Source organism: Marmota marmota, unplaced genomic scaffold (genome assembly GCF_001458135.2).
Source record: "Marmota marmota marmota unplaced genomic scaffold, marMar, whole genome shotgun sequence".
In the NCBI taxonomy this organism is placed as follows: domain Eukaryota; kingdom Metazoa; phylum Chordata; class Mammalia; order Rodentia; family Sciuridae; genus Marmota; species Marmota marmota.
Genome location: NW_025999968.1, coordinates 58,739,701 through 58,765,718, shown reverse-complemented (window position 1 = coordinate 58,765,718; position 26,018 = coordinate 58,739,701). Strand labels below are relative to the sequence as shown.

The following is a 26,018-nucleotide window of genomic DNA, read 5'->3' as shown; positions in this document are numbered from 1 at the left end:
ATGCGACGGTGAGCGCTCTACCGCTGAGCCACAACCCTAGTCCCCCCCCCCCCCCGTTTTCTTGTTTTATGTTGTTTACAGGCAAGTAGTCCATAATCCAAACACACTGACTATTTTTGTTCTGTTTTACACTGGAAAGAAAGAACAGGCAGGGGTTGAGGCTGTAGCTCAACGGCAGAGCGCTTACGTAGCACCTTGAGGCATGGGGTTTAATCCTTAGCCCCACATAGGAAAATTAACAAATAAAAATAAAGGCATGCTGTCCATCTACAGCTACAAAACAAAATTAAAAAAAAAAAACAGGATCTTTTGTTCTGCCTCTAATATTTTGAAAAGCACCACTCAGTATGACTTCTTAAGATCTTATTTCAGCATAACCACTGGATAAGTACAATCAAGATGATCATTATTATTATTATTTCCCAATCAATTGCCAATAGTCGATTCAGTTTAAGAGAGGAAAAGCCTTGGTGTGAAGTGTACAACAATCCATAATGCAGATGAATATATATAAATTAATATTGGTTCAAAACTTTTGTTCTTATATGTTCTTTGTGAGATAGTAGTACTTTTGTAACATTTTAGATTTTTTGAAATATATTCTATCTTTAAAAAGAGGCTAAGATATTTCAAAAAACTCTACCATGGAAACTTTCTATATTCTACAGTGTGACGAACCCACTGCTCGGAATATAAAGTTTATCCTCAGATATCTTAGGGAAGTTTAATTAAGAACAACAGGTACAGGGCTGGGGCTGGGGCTCAGTGGTACAGCACTTGCCTCTCATGTGTGAGGCACTGGGTTTGATCCTCGGCACCACGTAAAAATAAATAAAGATAGTGTCTGTCCACCTACAACTAAAAAAATATTTTTAAAAAACCAGATACACAGGAACTCATTTTAAAACATTTTAGCAGATGATTTCTTTTGTCAGCCTTAATTCAAAAACAGGATGGAAACACCTGACTATATAGTATTCAAACATGATTCAGATGTACCCCTTGATCTAGAACATTCTTCTTTCCTGTTCTTTAATAACACAGAAGCTTACTGTTCTCTTCAGCAGCCCTCCTTTAATCATGGTGCATTCCAGAAAAACACATCATCAACCAGGTCAGATTTCTCCATTAGAACAATGGAGAAATGGACCTCATTTTAATATCTTGAAGGCAGAAGTTTGCCTTCATTACACAGTCAGTACTCAGCAGACACTAAATAAATGTTCTTCAATAAAACATGTTAATTAATTGACTAGTTAACTAAAAACATTCAGTGGTTAGCCCAAGACCTAGATTTTTCCATTATGTGCTGCATTATCAGAACTCCATATATGTGTAATTGCAGGCATTTTTATTGATAACAATAGCAAGTAGCCTGATCTATAGTAACACAAAGACACTCTAAAACAGTTTAGTTACCTTAAAAGCACTAATAGAATAGGCCTGATACTAGTCATCAATCAATTTTTAGCAGATCAGTGAGAAAACTGGTACTTAATAGGTTGAATATTCTAGAGAGCCACTTTGTATACGTATTCAGGTTACTTCTCATTGCTAACTGCAGTCACAGCCAAAAACAAACTTGGTTTTTCTTTGGTTTATACAGCAGATAATATGTCTCAGGCTGAGTTCCATGAATAAGAATGAACTCTCATGGTATATCCAGGAGAACCCAAAAAGACCCAAGTTCAGGTTACAGGTAGAAATTTTAGAACAATCTTAGGGTCCCAGGAATTCCAGAAAGCTAAAAGTATTGTTTTTTTGGCAGGTCCAATTTATGTTAAGGTCAAGTACAGTTGTGTTCCAATAAACCAAAAAATGCATTTAATACACCTGACCTAGCCTAGCCCAGCCTACCTTAAGTGTGCACAGAATACACATTGGCCTGCGGTAGGGCAAATCATCTAACAGAACCTATTTCACAATGAGGTTTTTGAATAACTTATGTGATTTATTGAATACTTGTATCAAAAAAAAATGCTGGCAAGACTATAGGGTATTGGGTATTTGCATGTTGTCTCTGCCCAGTGCTGTGAGAGTATGTAGCCCACAAAAAGACTAGAATTCCAGGGCTGGGGATGGGGCTCAAGTGGTGGCACGCTCACCTAGCATGCGTGAGACCCTGGGTTTGATTTTCAGCACCACGTAAAAATAAAATAAAGGTATTGTATCCACCTAAAACTAAAAAATAAATATTTAAAAAAGGTTAAAATTCCAAATACAGTTTATGCTGAATGCATGTAGATTACAGGCCACCTTAAAGTAAAAAAAAAAAAATGTAAATTGAACCATTATCAGTCAGGGGCATTCAATTTTTTTTATTTTGAAACTTAAGTACCCTAATAAGATCCACCTGGCAGGGGGCGCGGCTGGGTTGTGGCTCAGCGGTAGAGTGCTCACCTAGCATGTGCGAGTCGAGGCGCTGGGTTCAATCCTCAGCACCACACAAAAATAAATAAATAAAATATAGATATTGTGTCCAATTACAACATATATATATATAAAAAGATCCATAGGGCTGGGGGGGGGCGTTGTAACTCAGTGGTAGAGCACTTGCCTAAAGTGCGAGGCCCCGGGTTCGATCCTCAGCACCACATACAAATAAATAAATAAACAAATGTCCAACTACAACATATATATATATATATATATATATATATAAATCCACCTGGGTTTATCATCTATGCCCATATGATAGTTACCCCAAAACTTAAACCAATAGTGTGGTTGGCCATCAGTCAAAAAATGTTTTGATAAGATCATTGTTAAAATTAATGGATCAGAGATGAAGAAAATATAGCATCACTTAGATTGTTTTCAAAGTTAGGTAAGTAAACATTCTAGAAAGCGCCTATTATAAGTGAACTAAGTCTTTTGTTCTTCCATTTTTCTGAAAGATCACTGCTAACCGTACCCTCCCATGGTCCACACAGAAGTCTTCTATTCTGCAAGTCTCTCTCCAGTTTTCAAATGAACATTTCCTGCCTGGAAAACAACAAGGATTTATTACGCCATGGATCTCAGGCACCGCTGATTCCTCCTCTCAGGATGCCTTTTAGACTGAAATCAAGAATCAGTGGGGGCTGCAGTTATCTGAAGACTCCTCTGGGAGAAGATCCAAGCTTTGAGCCCACTGCAATGGTTGCTGGCAGGACTCCACTCTTCACAGGCTGTTAGACTGAGACTCAGCTCCTCGCTGGCTTTTGGCTGAAGCCTGTGTTTCTTGCCCTGTGTCCATGAGTCAGCTCGCCATATGGTAGTTGGCTTCCATCAGTGTGAGCAAATGAGAGGAAAAGAGGGTAAGACAGGAATGAAGCCATATGCAGTGGTGCACACCTGTAATCCCAGTGGATGTGGAGGCTGAGACAGGAGGATCATGAGTTCAAAGCCAGCCTCAGCAACTTAGTGAGTTGCTAAGCAACTCAGTGAGACCCTGTCTCTAAATAAAATACAAAATAGGACTGGGGATGTGGCTCAGTGACCGGGTGCCCCTGAGTTCAATCCCCAGTACCAAAACAGACAGCAATGAGTCTTCTAATTGCCTAATCTTAGAAGTAACATCCAAATCAAATCAAGGGAAGGAGGGACACACAAGGGCATGAGAACAAAAAATGAGGGCAGTTGGGAGCTACCTTCAAAGCTACCTACACACAGTGTTCATCTACCAGCAGCATCAGAAGAATGAAGCCAATGTGATTTGTGCCATGACTGGGCTCTTTATCCCTGGACTGGAGGTGCTGGACTGCCCAAAACCTGAGGGAAGGAAAAGCGACCTGACCGAATAGAAGAGGAATGGACACCAGGTGGCCCTCGCCACCCAGCAGCCACTGGTGGGGTGCTGCTTCTGCTGCTTGTTAAAATGATCAGCTAGAAGGCCATCAGACTGGAGTGGCTAATGCCCTGGGTTGCTACCCAAGCAAGCCAAAGCCCACCTCAGATGCGTTTCTCATAATCGACAAATGTAGAGAGAAATGAACAACTTTAACCAATTACAAACGGCCACCCAACCTCTACTTACTTAAGTAGGACCTTTCCAACTGAGTAGTCCAAATAAGACAACTACATAACTCACCTTCTATTTTCTCTGTTGTTTCCTCATTCACTTTATAAAAGGCTTTTCTTTGAGCCCCTTTAGCAGTGCCCCCAAACCCAAAGCAGTTTACGTTCTGCTTGATTCATGAAATGATGTTTGCATAAATAAACTTTTAAAATTTCTCATGTGCTTCAGTCACCCTAACGACCCCCGCCCAGTCCTGGGGATTGAACCCAGGAGCCCTCTACCACTGAGCTACATCCCAGCCCTCTTTTTAAATTTTTTGAGACAAGATCTCACTAAATTGCTAAGGCTGGCCTCAAACTTGCAATCCTCCTGCCTCAGGATCTCGAGTCACTGAGATTACAAGCATGCACCCTCACTCCCAGCTTCAATTTAATTTTTAACCCCTTTGGTAAACAGCTTGGAGGCCTTCTGGTTTTCCAGACAGTGTCTATCCCCTTTCCTAAACTCAGCAGAGAGTTCAAGAGAGTTCTATGTAGTTACAGCAAGAATCAGAAATAAGGGCTGGGGATGTGGCTCAAGCGGTAGCGTGCTCGCCTGGCATGCGTGCGGCCCGGGTTCGATCCTCAGCACCACATACAAACAAAGATGTTGTGTCTGCCAAAAACTAAAAACAAATTAAAAAAAATAAAAACAAGAGGAGAGATACACAGACCCACAGGACTTTAACCTTATCTTAAATTAAAAAAAAAAAAAAGCAAAATGTTAACACAAATTTGTTTAAAATACAAATATTTAAAAAAAAAAAAAAAGAATCAGAAATAAAACTGGCTTGAGAAAGTAAAGCATCGTTTGTTCTTCCTGTGGCTCCTCCTCCTCCTGTGCCGCAGGAATGTCCACTGCCACAGCTGCCAGAGAAAGGGTCTTCCAGGTGGGCATTCTCTAGGCCTTCACCAGGTGCCCCAATGACTTTGCTTCTTTCTTGGTTCTCTTCCCTCTTCTCTGTTCCCTCTCCATCTTGAAGTCTTCTTATTACCCACTTTTTCCTAGGATTTACCCTACTTCCCTAAATAAATCATGAATAGAAGGCCACTTCCTCAACCTGGTGAAGAACAAGTATGAAAAAGCCATAGATCATCCTTAATGTTAAAGACCAACTGCTTTCCTCTAATAGCCAAAGCAGGACAAGGACATCATTCTCACCCCCGCTCCTAGTCAATATTGTCCTGGAGATTCTGCCAGAGCCATCACACAAAGCAATGAAATGTGAAAAAGAAAACCAAAGTCTCTTTACTCACAGATGACATCATCATCTAAGTATAAAAGTCTGATTGAAGCTACAAAAAAAAAAAAAAATACTACTAGAACTAATAAGCAAGTTTAGCAAGGTTGTAGGGTCCAAGGTTAATATGCAAATACCAGTCAGATTTCTGTATCCTAGTACCAATCAGAAATTGAAAATAAATTTTAAAAAATACCACTTACAACAGCAATACTAATTAACACCAATAGAACACTTGGGGATAAATATGACAAAAGTTATTTAAGACTTTTACACTAAAAATGCAAGACATTGCTGAAAGAAATCCAAAGAGATCTAATAAATTAGAGATGTAGCATATTCATAAATCAGAATCCTCAATATTGACAGGGTGTGAGTTCTCCCTAAATTTATCTACAGATTGAGCACGATCCCAACTGCAATTGTATTGAATTTTTTTAGGAATTGAAAAACTTATTCTACTATTCAGATAGAAATTCAAAAGGTCCTAAAATAGCCAAAACAACTTTGAAGAGGAAGAACAGAGTTAGAAAACTAATATTGCCTCACTTCGAGGTTAATTATAAAGCTACACTATCCAAAAACTAGAGAAATAGATCAGTGCAATTGAATTCATATGTACATATATCAAAAAAGTGAACTTTGGCCTGGCACAGTGGCGCACACCTGTAATCTCAGCAGCTCAGGAGACTGAGACACGAGGATCACGAGTTCAAAGCCAACCTCAGCAATGGTGAGGCACTAAGCAACTCAGTGAGACCCTGTCTCTAAATAAAATACAAAATAGGGCTGGGGATGTGCTCAGTGGTTAAGTGCCTCTGGGTTCGATCCCTAGTACCAAAAAAAAAAAAAAAAATGAACTTAGGCTGTATTTGGCATCACGTGCCTATAATCCCAGCTGAGGCAAGAAGATCTCGAGCCCCGGAGTTCAAGGCCAGCCTGGCCCACAGTAAAACCCCATCTAAAAAATAAAAAAAAAAAAAACATAAAAATTAACTCAAAGTGAATAACAAGACTTAAAGTAAAACTTAAAACTATAAAACTTGTATAAGACAGCAAGGAAAAAACTCTTTGTGACCTCAGGTTGTGCAAACTCTTCCTAGGTACAATACCAAAAGGACCATTCTTAGAAGAACAAATTGATAATGGGGTTCATGAAAAATTTTTAAATATCTGCTCTTCAAAATATACTTTTAAGATAATGAAAAAGCAAGTCTCAGAAATTATTTGCAAAGCATATATCTGACAAAGGTCATCTAGAATTTACGAACAACTCTGAAAATTCAGTAACAACCCAATTTTTTAAATGTGCAAATATCTCACTGAAGAAGATATAAGGAGATTATTATGGTTTGGATGTGAGGTGTACCCTGAAAGCTCCTGAGTTAATCCAGGGATATTCAGAGGTGAATGATTGGGTTGGACTGGATTGTGAGAGCTAATCAGTCCATCCTGGTTTGAATGGACTGAGTGATAACTGTAGGAGTTGGGGTGTGGCTGGAGGAGGTGGGTCACTCAGAGCGTGCCCTGGAAGGCTGCATCCTCCCTGTGGCCCTTTCCCCCTTTGCTCTACCTCTCTGATTCCTGGCCTCACTAAAAGCTGAGCATCTTTCCTCCACTGGATCCTTCCCCCTGGTGTGCTGCCTCACACTGGGCCCAGAGCAATGGAGTCAGCCTTCTACAGACAGAGACCTCTGAAACCCCGAGTCCCAGATGAACTTTTCTACCTCCTCGGTTGTTCTTGTCAGGTATTTTGGCCACAGTGACCAAAAAAAGCTCAATAAAACAGATGGCAAAGAAGCACACAAAAAGATGTTCAGCATCATCAGTTACTTGGCAAAGGCAAAGCCATAATATAACTGCACAAACCTGTTAGAAAGACTAAAGTACTATCATATCAAGTGCTAGCGGTAATGTGGAGCAGCCGGAACTCAGGCACTAGTGGTGGGAATGTAGCATGGTACAGCTACAGTTTTGTAAAAAGTTAAACATACACCTACGCTACCATACAGCCGTCATACTCCCAGGTATTAACCCTGGGGAAAAGTCTACATCCATGGAGGTGGTCAGCTTTCTGCCACTGTGACAAAATACCTGAGATCATAACTTTTAAGGAGGAAAGGTTTATTTACTCTGGAGATTTCAGTCTCTGGTTGGTTGTCCTGTTGCTCTTGGGCCTGGGGGAAGGCAGAACATTATGGGGGAAGCTGCTCACCTCAGGGCTTCCAGGAAGCAAAGGGAGACAGGAAGGACGGGGCTAGGATTCAATATCCAGACTACAGCATCCATACACAAAACTTGTATGTGAATGTTTATAGCAATTTTTAATACCCCAAAACCATAAATAGCTGAAATGTCTGTACATGGGTATATAGATAAACCAATCAGGGTTTATGCATACAACTGAATATTACTGAGCAGTTTTAAAACATGATTTTTTTTTCAATACTGGGATTTGAACCCAGGAGTACTTTACACACTGAACTACATCCCTGACCTTTAGTTTCTTTTTGAGACAGGGTCTCATTAAGTTGTTTAGAGCCTTGCTAGGTTGACAAGGCTGGCCTAGAAGTTGCAATCCTCCTGTCTCAGCCTCCCAAATTGCTGGAATTCAGGTGTTCACCACCACACAGCAAAAAATAAAGTGCTGATACACATAGTAATGTGGTTGAATCTCTAGTTGGCAGAGTTAAAGAAACCAAATAAAAGTACATATAGTATGATTTAATTTATATAAAACTAGAAAATGTAAACCAATCTATACAAACATCCCAGTTTCCTGGGATGGGGATGAGGAGCTGGGAGTGACAGCAGAGAGGAGTCACAGAAAGGTCCAGGGAAGCTGGGGGGGGGGGGGTCATGGATAAGACACCATCTCGGTGGTGGTGGTAGTTTCATGGTGTGTAAGTGTACCCCTGTGTGTACCCATGCACAATGTCTAATATGATAATGTCTAGTCTTAAATCGTGCACTCTCAATATGTGCAGTTAGTAAATTTCATTCATACCTCAATAAAAGAGGGAGTCTTTTTCAATTAAAAAATAATAATTTCATCCCAAAGATTTAAGAATTAGTTTTCATATAAAATGTGTATCCTTAGTAAGCCAAAGAAATTGACCTGTTGAATATATAAAAAATTATCAAATGTTGGTGATTCACCTACTACATTCACTTAAGTGTTGAAATCATTGTCACTGAACTGCTTACTATGAAACCAGTTGGTCCTCATTTTTCTTATGATCTCATCTTGTCAAAGACTATGCTATTAGTAGTAAGAACAATGGTCTCTCTATTGTTCTAGCAAAAAGAGGCACAATAAATTTACCTAAAAATCTGGTTTTAGTGACACTAATGTTAATAAGTTCTGTTAAATCCCGGTGCTATTGTTACCAAGTATACATTCCTTCAAAATACCTGAAATACAGTCTTTCAAACAATACAGTATGTCAATATGCTATCTAAAGCAATTATGTTAACTCTAAGTTTAGTAAGTTCCCCAAAGTACAATTTCTTATGATGTGAATTGAAATTATAGGTTTTGATTTTTAAATATTTGTGCCATTTCATTATAACATAGTGATAGATCAGTGTACACAGCGATTAATTTCAAGTTGCTTATGGCATGAGATAGATTAGGTTATGATAGTGATCAACAGCAGAATAACTGCCTCCTAACGTGTTTTAGAAATTTAATGAAAGAAGGCCAAGTGGAAATAGGATTCTCTACTGCCACCCATCTTATGAAAGAAAAGGAAATGTCTTTATAGTAAGACTCTTTTTTGGCTCATCTTGAGGAAACTACTTATAGCATTAGGTAAAGTGAGCCAGAAAGGCTGAGGGCAATATTGCTAAATATTTCCTTGTTGGAATATTTTTAATTGTATGATTTTTTTTTGAGCATTTTAAAGAGGCTTCAGTTACCAACTTCTTACTGTGCAGATCCTGCAAAATGCAGAGACCCACAGGAGACAGTACCTACTGGGACATCCACAGAGGCTTCTGACTGCAAATCCACATGGGGAGGGCAGTAACACCTTCAGCCCACCCCAGAATTCTAGATAAGTCACAAAGGCCTGCACTAGGGTACCTTTTCACATGGATGAGGAGTGAGGTTGTTTATGGAGTCTTGTTTATTAAGTCTTATGTTTGTTAACTCTAATGTATTTCCATTGGAATATTTTCCTTTCCTCCCCATTCTACCAGTTTTTAGTAGACAGAGAGACTAGGAAGGCTAGCTCTTTACTGTGGTTGAACATGGAGCAACCAAACTTATCTTGTCTGTCAGAGAGCGTGTGATTCAGAGGGAATCCTTTTAAAAACAGTCCCTCTACAACTACAAAAAAATTAAAAAAAAAAAAAGATAGTTGTGGGATACAGTCAACTCAGACCTCCATGTACTCATCTAGGAATGGAAGAGAACCCCTTCTACCCTAACTGGTGACATCCATCATCTCCCGCTCCTACCATGTGAAATTCAGAGTTACACTGACAAACCTGAAAGATGAAGGGAGAGGGGTTGTATTCAGGATAGTCTAGAATTTTGAACACTAGAGTGGAGAGATAAACTAAGGAAGAGCATAATCATTGGTAATTCCCTTAAGCTCATCACAAATATTGCTTGATTTACATTTTAAGGCTGCAGCAAGCAAATGTGTTGGGTCAAATATGCGGTTTGGGGGAGGCCAGAAATATGGTGCAGCAAAAAGGGCCTTAAGGCAAAGAAACCTGGGTTCAAAGCTCAGAGAATTAAGCTTTACTGGCTTTGTGACTTTGTACAAGTTAGCTGACTTTCCAAGCCTTATATTCCTCATCTATAGAGTTAACAATACCTAGCTGGGTGTGGTGGCACATGCCTGAAATCCCAGCAACTCTGAAGGCTGAGGCAGGAGGATTGCAAGTTTGAGGCCAGCCTCAGCAACTTAACAAGGCCTTAAGCAACTTAGCAAGACCCTGTCTCAAAATTAAAAGGGCTGGGGATATAGCTCTGTGGATAGGCGCCTTTGGGTTCAGTCCCCAGTACCAAAAAACAAACAAAAAAGGACCGACCTCATCATGATTAGGTAAGCTAATGTGTGTGAAACTTCTGCTCGGCATGTAGAAATATTATAACAGCACTACAGTAGGTCTGAAGCACACAGAGACAAGACAATGGGATTGTTCCAGCAGCCATCCTTGGTACCACAATTGATGGGAAAGCAGGCTGAGTCTTGGTTGCAAATCTCACGTGAAGACCCCAGCAATGACCTTGGCAGCCCTTATGTTTGTCCCAGAATTCTCTTCCAACAGGGGAAGTACTTGAGGATGCTTGCTCTGTGTGGGTATTTTCACAACCACACTCTCACTTCCCCCTGTGATGACCCTGTGAATTTGGTGGTGTAAGAAATATTTTACAGATGGCCAAAGCCCTTATGTGACAGACAGACCCAGGTTCAACCCAAGTCTGTCTGCCTTTATATCATCTACCATCTTCTACTCCATTATACTCCCCACCACGATTTTAGCTATTGGGCAGTTTGTGAGTATAGCATGAAAAACTCTCTTGAATTAATAAGACTTTATCTTAAAATGCTGGTGTGAAAAGACTGTGTGTGTGTGTGTGTGTGTGTGTGTGTGATGCTGGGGATTGAAGCCAGGGCTTTCTGAATGTTAAGTATGTGCTCTACCCCTGAGCCTCATCCCAGGTCCAAGAAGACTTTCTTCACTCTGAAGTGAGGAAGGAGGAGGGAACATTCACGGGTATTTTGCCAAGACTAGCTCATGTCAGAAACAACTGGCCCAAAACCAAATGCTTCTTGCAGATTACCAACAACTGTTCGGAAAACTTGGATTTTTCAAGATAGAAAGGAACACAGGGGTTAAGATCATGAGCAAGAAGGATGGGGGAGAACAGCTTCCAGGGACAAGGCCAGGCAAGGCTGTGGGGGCTAGAGTGGGCATTTTTAGTTCCTTAGGGTACTAACATCTGAGTCTTCTTATTCCAGATGCAAAGGTCCTTGAATCAGGGTCATTGCCTCTACCTCTGCCCACATGGCAGAGTGTTGGCTAGAAAGAGGACTTCTCTGAGTTAGGGCTGTGCGATGGTCCCCAGTGTGCTGTCCACTGCTGAATGGAAAAGCACTAGCCCTGGAATTAGACAGCCTGGACAGTCACTCAACCTTTGATCTTGCCTGAGCCTCCTCCCTCTGTGCAGTTTGCACAATGCATAAGCACTAGTGAGAGGTGAAGCACAGGCTAGTGTTACAGATAAGAGATTTGGGCTGAGATTCTTTGTAGAGTGAGACTGTGAACTGCCCAATGTGTTTCATCTGCAGAGAAGACAAGTCAAGCAGAATGTGATTTAGGAAAAAAATCTCCTAGTAGAAAGAGTGAGATTAAATTTCTGTTGGAAAGGCTAATTTCTCTTTTGCTTCCTTGATGAAACAGGAGAATTGAGAATTAAATGAAAAGATAATCCTTTCAAAGTCTCAGAAGATGGATTTGTCTGTTTCTGTCTGCTGTTGAGCTAGTTGCTATGACCCGCCAGTGGCATTACCATGCCCTAGTGCGAGAGCGTTATGAAGACGTGCAGAATCCTGTTGTTTAACTAAAGGTAACCTCCTTCTGTGTGACTTCCTCTGCCTTCCATTTTAGATTCTCACTTAGACAACTAAGAGAGTGTATAGAAAGTGTCACAAGCTTGTGTCCTCTGGAACCTGCTCTCCAGATCATCAGGGACAGGGCCCCTGCTGCTAGGAACAGCTGTCTTGACCAGGTGGGAGCTGGACTTGGTGTTCTTTAGGGAGACAACTTTCCTGAGAAACCTTTGGGTTGTTAGGGAGCATGTATACCACCAGGGCTGTCGAGAGCAGCCAGGCCTAGGGGACATGTTTGGGAGAGTGTGTGAACCAACAGGAGGGACAGTGCCCCCCAACCTGTGTGCCATGCAGATGATCTAATTCAACCAGTGTCTAGAAGTAATGTCAAAATCTTTCTCCATGGAATGCCAGAATCCTAGCAGTGAAAAGCTGAGGAGTTGTTTCAGCTCCATGGAATCCTGAAGCAACCTGTGAGAGCTGCTTTGGGGAATCATTTGCTGATCCCAAACATTCTGGACCCACAAATGAAGAACTGCTACTGTTGTGGTTTAGATGTGAGGTGTCCCCCAAAGCTCATGTGTGAGACCATGCAAGAGGGTTCAGAGGAGAAATGATTGGGTTGTGAGAGTCTTAACCCAATCAGTGAATTAATCTCCTGATAGGGATTAACTGAGTGGTGACTGAAGGCAGGTGGGTGTGGCTGGAGCAGGTGGGACTTGGGGCGTGGCTTTGGGGTATACATTTGTATCTGGCAAGTGGAGCCCTCTCTCTCTGCCTCCTGATGGCCATGTGAGCTGCTTCCCTCTGCCACACTCTCCTGCCATGACATTCTGCCTCACCTCACCCCAGGAACGGAGTCCACTGTCTATGGATTGAGACCTCCGAAACTGTAAATAAATAAACTCTTCCTCCTCTACGATTGTTTGGTTGGGTCCTTTAGTCCCAGCAATGAAAAAGCTGACTAAAACACTGTGTTTAAACCACTTTAAACTGTACTCGATTTGAAATGAATCCACCCTAAGTGAAAGAAGCAGGACGGCAGGTAGGTCTGAATTGATTTTTTAGTCATGGCCTTTGGTTACAAGGACCTTTAACTATGTGGTAATATATGCTCCTTATTAAACCATCAAATTTTATTCATTTTTATCTGTTAGACATTTTTCTTTGAAGTCTACTTTACTATTTAATTCTCAAATTAGATTTTGAGTTTTCACATAAAAAGTTCATTTTGATTTTCCCAAACCCATTATTTATATAAGCTTGGTTTTTGGTGCAGATGAAAACATGCTCAGTTCTTTATGTTGCTGTTTTTTTGTTTTGTTTTTTGGTATGGGGATTGAACTCAGGGGCACTTGACCACTGAGCCACATCCCCATCCCTATTTTGTATTTTATTTAGAGACAGGGTCTCACCTAGTTACTTAGTGCCTTGCTTTTGCTGAGGCTGGTTTTGAACTTGAGATCCTCTTGCCTCATCCTCCTGAGCTGCGGGGATGATAGGCGTAGGCTACTGCTGCACCCAGCACTCTCAGTCCCATGTTAGAGAAAGGTCGTTTTCCATTTGTGCACTTCCAGAAGTTCTAACTCCTAGAGGATCTTCCCCTGAAGATCTGCATGTTTTCCTGAATTGCTTTCTTTGTCATTTTGTGGTATATAATCATGGAAATCATATTCATGCTATGATAGTTAAATTAGGCACAGAAAGAAAAGCAAATTTTCTGAATTAAAACATATAATCTTATGATCAGTAGATAAAGTTTATGTCACTGGAACACTATCACTCTTGATTTTATAACAAATACTAGCTCTATAAAACTAGAAGATTAGTTACATTGTGCTCTACATGTTTAATCTCAAAACTATGTGATCTTATCATTATTAAATGAAAGTGAACATCTTCATGAATATGTCTGAATGTCATGAGTTACATTTCAAACCAGTTAGCCAAACTTACTGAGAACTGTCATTTTCTTCAGTTCTAATGAAGGCAAAAATACCCAACAAATAACCAGCCTTTAGAAATAAGGATGTCATCCACTAATTCATAAACAATTGTCAATATTATTACCCAGTATGATTCTATCTCATATCACTTGTATATGGTACCAAAGCCTGGTCTCAGGGCTGGGGTTGTGGCTCAGTAGCAGAGAGCTTGCCTTGCATATGTGAGGAACTGGGTTTGATCCTAAGCACCACATAAAAATTAATAAACAAAATAAAGATATTTTGTCCTTGTAAAACTAAAAAAAAAAAAAAAAAAACAAAGCTTGGTCTCAGCAATCTTATATTTTATGTAGAAATAACATGAAAACTAAACTGAAATTCTTCTGGAAAATACTTCAGAATAATGCCTTGTTTCATGTTCATAATTACTCATGTAGTTACATACAACATAGTAAAGCATGGTTCATTTGAAAGTCAATAGTCAAATTCAAAAATACCTTTCTACTACTAGGTTGCCTACTGTGTCTCTGGCTGGTACAACAAAAGTGCATACAGAAGAGCACCTCGCCAGCATGGCCCTGGAAGACAGCAGGAGGCCTGCAGAATGCAGAAGCCCAGGCCCCGACGGCTTGTCAAGGAACAGCACAGCTTCCAATGGGAGTGTCGACTACAGCAGGTCTCAGTGCTCCTGCAGGAGCCTGAGCTCCCACTATGACTATTCAGAAGACTTTGTCTCTGAATGTTCAGAAGTAGCTGCTAGCAGGAATTTTTTAGGGCAACCTATGGCAACAGAAAAGAAAGAAGAGAATAAAAAGTATACTGCTTCTAAAACCACCCAGCCTACAGGTAAGAGGCAAGATTTCTCAGCCAAGGCTGGATTCCTGGTTATAATGATGTTATTATTTAACAAACTAGTATTTTGAAGCAGTCCATGTTGTGTTTTGCTAACTTTCCATATTATAAATTTGTATTGTAGGTAAACTTTTATGGAAGGAAATGGGAAGCGAAGAATTAAGGATAATTACAAAATAATAGAAAGTTTTAGCCTGGCACAGTGGTGCATGCCTGTAATCCCAGCAGCTGGGAGGGTGAGGCAGGAAGATGGCAAGTTCAAAGCCAGTCTTAGCAACTTAGGCCCTAAGCAACTTAGCGAGACCCTATCTCAAAATTTAAAAAAAAAAAAAAAAGAAGAAGGGGTCAGTGGTTAACCACCCTCTGGGTTCAATTCCTGATATCAAATAATAATAATAATAATATTTAAAACATGAAGTCTACTCCTCACATGGCTTACCCAAATGGAGCCACCTAGTGAGGCTGGTTCCATTTTCAGTTAACAGGTGGCCTTGTTACAGAGTACCACAGTACTTGGATTTCACTGGCTTCTTGCCTTTCATCTCAGCTGAAGAACCAAGGTTTGAACTGCCAATGAAATACAAATGCCTGTCTCAACACCCCAAGAGGACGGTCGCCAAGACTGGTGAGGCATATTGGCGAGGCAATCTTTTGAACCAGAAAGGTTCAAAAGGCTATTCAAAAGGCTGTTGTTAATAACTACCAAGTCCACCAACTCCTGCCTGTCCCAGTTGGAGTCAGCCTTGTGACTGACCCCTCCCTCCTGCATCCCTGTCCCAGCTTGCATTCCTCCTGTAGGAGCAGCTGGGACTTTGTCACTCTGGCCATCAGTGCACCCTGGCCAACAGCTGGAAATGCTTGAGAGCCTACCCTTGGGGGGCTCACCTGCCCCTGCCTCGCTTACTCAGGGCCTTTCCTCCCCAGCTGCTATGACCAGGTGTGTCCTGGATCCTCTGAGCTACTTCTGGGACATCCAGACTGTTCAGTCTGGAGACCCTGGCTCCAAATAAAGATCATCCTTCTTCCTAGCTGCAGAGCAGAGGTTCTTCAATGATCTTTTTTTTTTTTTTTTTTTTAAATCTTCGGGCATTTGTTGTCTTTTATAGGGAGAAGTGTTTCTCCAGACACCCAAGAGGTTAAAAGTCCCTTTCTAAGATGAGGGAATGGGCCTTCAAGGCCCATCACAAGGCTCTGGGCAGAAGAGGAAAAGTCTTCTTCCCTCTCATGGTGTGGCTCTGTCCAAGAAGTCTGCTATGGCATTTGGAAAAGAGAGCACAACAGAACACCTGCTGGGTCCTGCCATTACACAACCCTTATCCACATCCGAAATTTCAAATCTCTAAAAACCCAACCTCTAGAAAAAATATTTATTTGGAAAAAAAATTGATTTGAATTTACATGAAAGTGATCTTCATTTATCTTATTTGGTGAATAGTTATATATTTTGCCATAAAAAAAAAATTGTTTGAGCTAAGCATGGTAATCCCAGCCATTCAGGAGGCTGAGAGGATAGCAAGTTTGAGGCCAGCCTCAACAGTTTAGCAAGACCCTGTCTCAAAATAAAAAATAAAAAAGGATTGATGATATAGCTCAGTGGTAGAGCACACTTGGGTTCAAGCCCTAGTACCAAAAAATAAGATAGATAGAGCAAGCCCAGGAGTTAGGGACCACCCGTGCAACACAGTGAGACCCTGTCTCAACAAAAAAAAAAAGATCTAAAACAGACTGTCCCAAGGGCTTATGATAAGGGATCGTAGATATATACATTATATTTTACATCAATTCTAAGCTTTTAAGGAACTATTTAAGAATGCAGTTGGCATCCATAAGACTATTTCTACAAGAAACTGCACCTTATAATTTAGCTTTTTGAAACTGGTTTCTTGTTTATTTATTCTACAAATATCTATTGAGTACATTATGCTCAAGATACCAACTCATAAACTGAAAGCAACCCGAATTAATTCAGTCACTTCTCAGGAGACGAGAGTCGTAAATTCCATTATCCAGAAGAGCAAAAGATTGACTCTTACTTGGGCATCATTGCATGTTTATTTGATATTCAGTTATTATTTTAAACAAATCTTGTGTGCATCTTGAGGACCCTTGCACCAGTATATAAAGAACTTGAAACACTAATTGTAACTTAAAGTTTTGTCAGAGTGATAAATTATTTTTTGGTGGTTTCTTTTATTTTTCTATTCCCATACAGCTTGTGTTTTACAAGTGTTTGCTGAAGTAACTTAAATAGCAAGTAATTTGTTCCACTCTAGGGTAATACAATTCTAACCGAAAGCAAAGAGAGGCTTAATGTGTTATTAGTCAATGTGGTCTCTTCCCCAGTGAATTTTCAGTGTCTTTTAAGTTTTCTGATATTAAAAGTAGATCTCTGAGTCTTGAGGGGTGGTAACATAGGATTAGAATCATCAATATAGACCCAGGATTCACTAAAGAATAGTAACATTAGAGAGAAGTTTCAATTCCCAAATAAGAAAATTGAGAAAAGCAAATTTCATGGTATAAAAACCATTTCTTAGATAAAATCTTGAGAATGAAGCGAGGATTTCAGTTTGATAGGATTTTTGCTTTGGTCAAACACTAGAGATTTACTTAAATCATTGTAATAGCAAGAAACATATTTCCACAGTTTGCTATTCAAAAACTGTTTCCTTCTTTTGTAGAGAAATGTACTTTCAAAATGTATTCAATTAACATATCCTGTTAATTAGAAAATTGCTTCCTTTGATATATGTCCTTGTCAAGACAGTGCCAAAATGTGTGATTGTCATTCAAATCATTGGTATGCCACAAAAGGGACTACTGCACTAAATTGCTCAAGACCCCTTTGCTGTGGTCCTTGGCCAGGCAGAGTGGAAGACCACGATCTGTGGGAAAGACACCCTCTCTCAGACTGAACACAGAACTGCAGAGGACCTCCCTTTGAACCTCTCCATCCCGGGTCCACGGAGGAAGTGGATCCATCCTTTTGTAAGGGGAAATACAGTGTAGATCAGGAAGAGGGAGAGAAGAGCCTAAATAAGGCCCCAGCCAGCCCAGGAGAATGGGAATGTGATTCAAGATACCAGAACAGCAAAGGTGTGGGGACCAAGGGGCTGCAGGGGGACAGTGTGACAAAAGGGAGAGGGACCAAAGAAGACAAAAGAGTGGCCCCACAGAGTACACAGCAGCACTTTACAAAGAGGGGCTGGGCCAGGCGAACCAAGGAAGGAGCTTGGGAAAGAGGCCGGCAAGAACAGAGAGGGAGCTTGGGGGCAAGGTGTTGGAGCCCATTGTAAGTAACGTGAAGTGCCTTTGGGCTAATGTATGTATTTTTGTGCATTAAGTTAATCTGAGTGAGTGTTTTAGCTCAGCGGTTTAAGAACTAGTTATCCTAAGAGAAGTATATTTGGTTCAATCTGCCTCATTGTGTGAAATAGGATCAAAACTATGTATCAGGGCTGGAGTGTGGCTCAGCGGTAGAGAGCTTGTCTCACATGCATGAGGCATGAGTTCTATCCTCAGCACCACATAAATAAATAAAAGAATTGTACCATCTACAACTAAAAAAAAAAAAAAAAGTCTTAAAAAGAAACTGGGCTAGGGATATAGCTCAGTTGGTAGAGTGCTTGCCTCTTGTGCACAAGGCCGTGGGTTCAAACCTCAGCACCACAAAAAACAAACAAAACTATATATCAAACCATTCTTATTATGTATAGTTAATAATAATTCGATATAAAACCATTAAGAATTAAACCCTATTCCAGTTTTCCATAACCTCTGTAGTCAACAAGTGTGTGCCATGTATATACAGTATGAACTTGCTGTATACCACCAAATGCCAGTGGTACCTGAGGGCTGCTGACAGACAGGAGCACATGGGGAAGGCAGGGCCTCTGGTCTGCCGTCTTCGTCACTGACCCTGTGCTCTTCAGAGCACCCACACCTCTGTGCACATCTTGACTCCTGGGGCCTGGGCCGCAGTCCCCATGGCCGTGGGGAGCAGTCTCCAGGCACTCTCACATTCTTCTTCTACCCTCCAGTCATTAAGGTGGCGTGGAAGGGGGCACGAACCCCCATGCCCACAGAGTGCACTGCCCACCTCCTCGTCTCAGGGATTCCTCTCGCTGCCCAAGAAGTGGAAGACATGACAAGCTGGGGGCAAGTGTGGTCATGCTGGCAATGGCACAGGATGTGTCGCCCCGTCCATCCCTGTTTTAATCCAGCCTGATCCACACTGCCTTGGTCTGGGACTCCCCTTGTCTCTGCCCAGGGTACTAAAGCATGTGGCCTCCACACAAGCACAGACACCATCCTCCCAGCCGGGGTCCCAGAGGCTGCCTGTGCTCTTTTCTACTTTTTAATGTGCTCTAAATCAACTCTAAAACACTCAAATATTCAGCCACAGCCACTTCCCAGTGAGAAAACAGGTGCCTCAAAGGCACTGCTGCAGACAGTCCATCAGTTATTGAAAGGATATCAATGCTATGATTGCTATGAATCTCCTCAGAAAGCAGGCTTTGTGTCTGCCAGTTGACTTCCATCACGGGCAGAACTGTCCGTCCCACCACCCAGGCCAAACACAGTAACCATGTCTCAGTGTGTCCCTGTGTGTGCCAATAGCTTCAGGTTAGGACTCATGACCCCGGCCACTAAGTACCCTTCCCTCTCCAGAATGAGGACCAGGTTATCTTAGATTTTAGAATCCATTTCCAATTTCCCTTCTTCAGAATATGAATATGTTTACAGGTATACAAATGAAAATATATTTACATATACAGGGGCACTTGGACGCATACACATATAGCATACAAGTCCACATGCCCCTGGGGCAGAAGCATGGGCATGTAGACTGTGGGTTCTCACCACAGTGCTGAGCAACTCAGTGAGACCCTGTCTCCAAATAAAAAATAAAAAGAACTAGGGACAAAATTGCATTAATGATTTGGCAGGGGGAGGTGCCAGGGACTGAACTCAGGGACACTCAGCCACTGAGCCACATCCCCAGTCCTATTGTATTTTATTTAGAGACAGTGTCTCACTGAGTGGCTCAGCACCTCACATTTGCTGAGGCTGGCTTTGAACTTGTGATCCTCCTGCCTCAGCCTCCTGAGCTGGGGCCTGGGCCATTAATGATACTCACACACACACACACACACACACACACATAGCCTAAAAGCATATATATTTATTAGATATTAGCTCTTTCCCCTTCTAGCTATGCTTATGTTTGTGCATGTATATTGTGGGGGGTACACATATGTATATATTTGCATATCTACATATATTACTAGTAATAAACTGGATTGTCTGCTTACACAGGCCGGAAGGAAATCTCAGTCGAAAAAAAGCACAATTCATCTGTTTTTAATTCTCAAGTCAATATGATTGGCCAGAGAAGAGATGCCATTGCCCATCGAATACTCTCAGCCAGGCTTCACAAGATTAAAGAGCTAAAAAATGAATTAGCTGATATGCATCGGAAATTGGAAGCCATCATTATAGAAAATCATTTTTTGAAACAACTTCAGCTTAGGCACTTGAAAGCTATAGGAAAATATGAGAATTCACAAAACAATCTGCCTCAACTCACAATCAAACACCAGAATGAAGTAAGAAATTTAAGGCAATTACTTAGGAAATCCCAGGAGAAGGAAAGAGCTGTATCCAGGAAACTCAGAGAAACGGATGGCGAGTTATTAAAGACCAGAGATACCTTGCAGGCTCTACAGAAACTTTCCGAAGACAAAAATCTTGCAGAAAGGGAAGAACTGACTCAAAGATTATCTGCTCTTACAACAAAAATGGAGGCAAATGACAAAAAAATACAGGTCTGTATTTCAGAAGCCTAGAAATGTTAGGTCCTCACAATTAATACAGAGAGCACCCATTGATCACGTTGGCCCCTGTTACAGAGCATCACCAACTGCTCAGCTTGGCATGCTGCAGATGGTGTCTGGTGGAGGCCAGGGCAAGGGAGAGGCTTAAAGAGAAACAGGAAAAGCTCTGATTGGAGAGGTCTGCTGCCCCATTGCAGGGAACGCAAGTTCACTCTGGAGCTAGACTGATATAACTGAAAACCAGGCTGCCCCCATGCAGAAGGAAGACTTGGCAAGTGTGGAAAGGCTGACCCGCCTTATGCAAAACCTCCCTTTCAAATCAACCCTTTATGAACTGTTATTAAAAGCCTGCCCCACCAAAATCTGAACGCGGCACCCGTTCAGCCCATTTTCTTGTCTTCTCCCTCATCAGTTTGGCCCATCATTACCAAATAGACATTTTTAGTTGTTTTTTTAAATAGGAACTTTTCCCAGAATTCTCCCTGGAACAGGAAAGAAAAAGGAATTAAAATAACTGATGAGTGAATTGACTTCTTCAACAGCCCTAAGTTGTCAGAAGCCTGGGTACATTAGAAGGAAAGAGTTGGGAGAGGGCCCTGATCATGTAGAGAAGTATCCTGCCATATTGCATTGAAGGAAGTTTGGGTTTCTATGGACATAAGTGGAATTCATTTACTGCTTAATTCTTTGATATTTGATGGCAAGAGACAAATATTTTCCATGATCTTGAAATAAGTAAATATCAAATTCATTCCATCCATGTTTTTTTTTAATCTCAGTTATTTCTTCCTTTTTAAAATTCTCTACTTCCAAAGAGAATTGTCTCAATAAAATGGATGTACAAGGTATAATAACTAGTGAGAAACCTCTGTTTCACTATTGTATACCAAAGTCATATATTTTGCCTTTTGGCTAATATTAGATCCATCTTAGCATATGTCTTTCATGTAAAAGTAAATGTATTTTTATCTTATCTATGTATTTTATATATAAACATTTAAGTAGTTTATTTTTATACCTATAGACAAAAGCAAAGCAAACTTCAGAATTAGCTACTTCTTGGCTATCAGAAGCACATGATAATGTGGGAAATTTTGGTTTGGTCACAGGGCATTTAGTGGAGGAGAAATTTCTGTGAATCAAAACATGTAGGTATTTTTTAACTATCAGTATTTTAGAGAGTGGGATTTTTAGTGTGATTTCATCTTTTGAGCTTTCTGTTTTCCACTCTTCTTTAATGGAAAAGTATCATTGTCATAATGGGAGGACCCCATTTCATGTAAAAAAGAAAAAGCCCTTTGGCCAAGCCTTCTATCAAAAGTTCAGAACAGTTCTCTAGTAAAACAGTGGCAGGAAGCCCGTGAATCCACATGTAGATGATGACCAGGTTACCTTGCTGTTATCCATCTGTGTGGACACACAGTGAGTCCCCCTTACACCTTGTAGCATCTGGTTTCTGCGAATGGCTGAGACCGACAGTCTGTGCTGAGCTGATCCCCCTGTAAGAAGGGTAGAGAGGTTCTGAAAGAGGACCCCATGCAGAGTTGGCAGAGTAGTTCAGTTAGGCAGCACTACTTAGGTTTTTATCTAAAGTATGACATGATATTTATTGATTTTTCAGGATATGTCCAAATTTTTGCCAAATTCCAGAATGATTAAAAAAAAAAAAAACCACTGGGACATCGAACTTAAAGCATGATATTTATTCTCTAGAAATAAGATCTGAGGGCTGGGGATGTGGCTCAAGTGGTAGCACGCTCTTCTGGCATGCGTGCGGCCCGGGTTCGATCCTCAAGTACCACATACAAACAAAGCTGTTGTGTCCGCCGAAAACTAAAAAATAAAAAATAAATAAAAAATAAAAAAAAAAGAAATAAGATCTGAGAATTTGGAGGAGGGCCAGGGTGATAATTAGTTTTAATCTGTGCCTGCTAAGCAAGCCATTTGCTAAATTGTATTAAAAATTTGCAACTTCTTGTAAATGTACTTAGTTCCATTGTAATTGAAGTTTTTCATAATGCCAAATTGGTTACAGAATAGTTGAAATATATACTGCTTTCAGACCTTGGAAAAACAGCTGAGGTTGAACAATCGAACCTTCAATCGGCAGCTGGCTATCGAAAATCGGAAGACTTTAACCGCTTTTGCAGCCACAAAGACTCTGCAGATGGAAGTCAAACGCCTGCAGCAAAAACTCAAGGTATGTCTTTCAAAACAACACATTAGAACACTGTGAAATTCTGTGTCCCAAAATATCAGAGCCATTTGTATCTATTATGTCTTCAGATTGTTTAATATCATGTGTTTCCTAAGATCTTTCTTTCTTTCTTTCTTTCTTTTTTGGTACCAGGGATTGAGCCCATATCCCCAACTACTTTTTTATATTTTATTTAGAGACAGGACCTCCCTAAGTTGCTGAGTCTGGCTTTGAACTCACAATCATGCTCATGAAGTATTACAGGTGTGCACCATTGCGCTCAGCCTTAAGATCTTGGTCAGACAGATCTACAGCTGTTAGAATGAGCTCACATCCTGGTGAATATGTACTGCAATTAGAAAAATTAAAGCCCTGTTCCATTCACTCATAAGACTTCTTGTTATCATTTTCATTTCATCACATTAAGTAATATTATTGCATTTTGTTAACATTTTAATGTAGTTCAAAATAAGTCTTTAAATTTAAAAAAAATAACTTATAATATCATAGTATTAAGGGTACATGTTAATGGTCCATAAATTTATTTAAGGTCTCACTTGCAAAGACCTTTGCAAAACTGTCTTTTGAAGTCTGCACAATGCTTTAAAAATAAGATTTAAAAAAAAATTTTTTTCCTGGGTTGGGGATCAAACACAGAGCCTCACACATGCTAGTCAAGTGCTCTACCACTAAACTACATCTGCGGCTAGCCTCAAGAATTTTTAAAATATTTCTTTTTACAGTTTGCTATCTTTCTGCCTTCAAGATTTCTAAAATGTCCAAAGATTTGGAAAAGCTAGAGAAGACAATGAAGAAATAACCTATTTTGAACCTCCACTAATAAAAGTTAAGCTTCACTCTTTGGGACAAGGATGTTTGGCCTTTATAGGCAAGTAGGGAATTTTGACTTCCTGGGAGCCCTAGGTGGGAACACCCAGAGACAGGGAAGGAAGAGGGCTTGTAGACATAAATTCTCCTTTGTAAAGTAGAGAAGAGTTTTTCTGTTCTTTTTTTTTTTTTTTTCTGTAGTTTCAGGAAACATAAGAAAGAATGTGCCAGAAAATGGGCATGGCTGAAACAACTAGCTTAGAAGTCTGACAGAGAGGCTTCAGGACCCACTGGTCAAGGCAAACATACATGTGGAGACATAATCAGGGGATTTTTAAATAAATTGTGTGCTTCCTTATACAGTATATGAATATAAATAGTATGCACTAAAAACCCTTTCTGACAGGAGAAATGCTTAGTACTTACTGAGATGCTTAGTGAAAAGAAAACCACAAAATTCTATATAATAAGATCCAAATTAATATTTAAAAAGGAAAGTAAATGTACCCTGCATAATGTATTTCAATGCATCTGTGAAAAGGAAGAGGTTTGGGAATGTAGCACAGTGGTAAGAACTTGCCTAGAATACCCAAGGTCCTAGGTTTGATCCCCAGCACTGCCAAAAAAAAAAAAAAAGAATCTTTATGTACTATTATGAAGTAATCTCCAGGGTATATGGGTAAATAAAAAAAGGAGGAAAGGGGCTGGGGATGTGGCTCAAGCGGTAGCGCGCTCGCCTGGCATGCGTGCGGCCCGGGTTTGATCCTCAGCACCACATACAAACAAAGATGTTGTGTCCACCAAAAACTAAAAAATAAATATTAAAAATCTCTCTCTCTCTCTCTCTCTCTCTCTCTCTCTCTCTCTCTCTCTTTAAAAAAAAAAAAGGAGGAATGTTGCAGTATGCTACCATTATGGTTTGGATGTGAGGTGTCCCCAAAAAAACTCATATTTGAGACAATGCAAGATGATTTAGAGGAGAAATTATTGGGTTATGAGACCTTAACCTAATCAGTTAATTAATCCCATTATGGGATTAACTGTTGGTAACAGAAAGTAGGCAAGGTATGGCCAGGGGAGGTGGGTCAGTAGGGGCATGCATGCCTTTGGGGCATATATTTTGTATCTGTCAAGGGGTCTCTCTGCTTTCTGATTGCCATGTCCTGAGCTGCTTCCCTCCACCACACTGCCATGATGTTCTGCCTCACCTCAGGCCCAGATCAATGGAGCTGGTTATCTATGAACTGAGACTTCTGAAACTATGAGCCCCCAAATAAACTTTTCCTCCTTTAAAATTGTTCTTATCAGGTCTGTTAGTCACAGCAGTGAAAAATTGACTAAAACAGAAATTGGTACCAGAAGTGGGGTTGATGCAGTGACTAATCTGATCATATGGTTCAGAAGCTTTTGGAGCTTTATGGAATTTGCAGGAGGAGTTTTGAGATGCTTAGTCATTCAACTGGAAATGCTTTAGATTGCTGTAAATTGAGCTTAATGGCAGATTCTGGTGGGAGCTCAGAAGACCAGAATGTCAATAGGACTGCAGACAGTGAAGACAGGGCTCCAGAAGGTTCAGAGAAGGACTTTATTGGAAATTGGACTAGAGGCCATTCATGTTATGTTCTGGCTGAGATGTTGTCTACATTTTTCCCATATCCTGAGACTTTCTATGAGGCTGATTTTGAAGTAACGGACTTCTTAATCTGGAAGGAGAAATTTCTAGGCAACATAGCATTCAGGCAGTGCCATGAATGATGCTGGTGGCTTTTAACCAAGTTTATTGTGTTATTCAGGAGTAGAAAGACTTGAAAAACTTGGACTTCAAAGGTGGGAGCAATACTGGGGCTAAGGAAATTGCAATTATTAAAGACATTATTGCCACTAAAGAAATTCTAAAGACTTTGCCCAGAGGCAATAAGAAAGATGGCTTGAGGCCATCTCAGGAGCTGGCAAGACCATACCCATCTCAAACTCAAGGGAGTAAAGGTGAACATTTTCTTGAAAAGAGACCAGTAGGGTACCCTTCTCACACAAGGGGGCCTATGAAGGTTTTTCAACATGCTCAGCTACCCAGGCACTCAGAGGCTGCTGCAGCTAGTATCCCTAGAGGCTTGGCTACTGTTGGAGATGGCAGCAGACCTTGACATAAACCATGTGGTACTAGTTCTTCAGGAAGGAAGGGTGCTGGGGGCTTCCACCATGATTTCAAAGGAAGTCCTGGGAAGTCAGGCAAAGTGCAGCAGGGTCAGAGTCCCTGCAGGTACCCCCTGAGAGGGCAGTCGTGGAGATGTGAAGAGGAAGCTGAAGTTGCAATGGAGACCCCAAAATTAAGAAATGCCAGTAATGTAGGACATCATCCTAGGAAAGCTACAGCAATTGGGCAGAGACAAGCCAACATAGAGGCCAAGTGGGCTGCAACCAACAAGGCCACAGGGACAGATCTATACAAGCCCTTTGGACAGAACATCATGATGCCATGAGCTCCGGATGCCAGTGAGCTACAGGAC

At 40.8% G+C, this 26,018-nt stretch overlaps 1 protein-coding gene across 5 annotated transcripts in view; it reads left to right on the top strand.

The window, feature by feature from the left end:
- Positions 1-26,018, top strand: part of Lca5l (lebercilin LCA5 like) — a 49,174-nt gene that overhangs the window by 8,406 nt on the left and 14,750 nt on the right. For 4 of the 5 annotated variants that reach the window (XM_048803688.1, XM_048803689.1, XM_048803691.1 and 1 more), the window contains exons 2-6: positions 11,703-11,868; positions 14,309-14,643; positions 15,128-15,274; positions 19,969-20,477; positions 22,549-22,686. In XM_048803688.1, the coding sequence (XP_048659645.1) occupies positions 14,370-14,643; positions 15,128-15,274; positions 19,969-20,477; positions 22,549-22,686 (1,068 nt within the window). In that variant the 5' untranslated portion in view covers positions 11,703-11,868; positions 14,309-14,369. Of the gene's footprint in view, positions 1-11,702; positions 11,869-14,308; positions 14,644-15,127; positions 15,275-19,968; positions 20,478-22,548; positions 22,687-26,018 lie in introns of those variants that run through there. The other variant, XM_015478351.2, reaches the window with a different exon arrangement.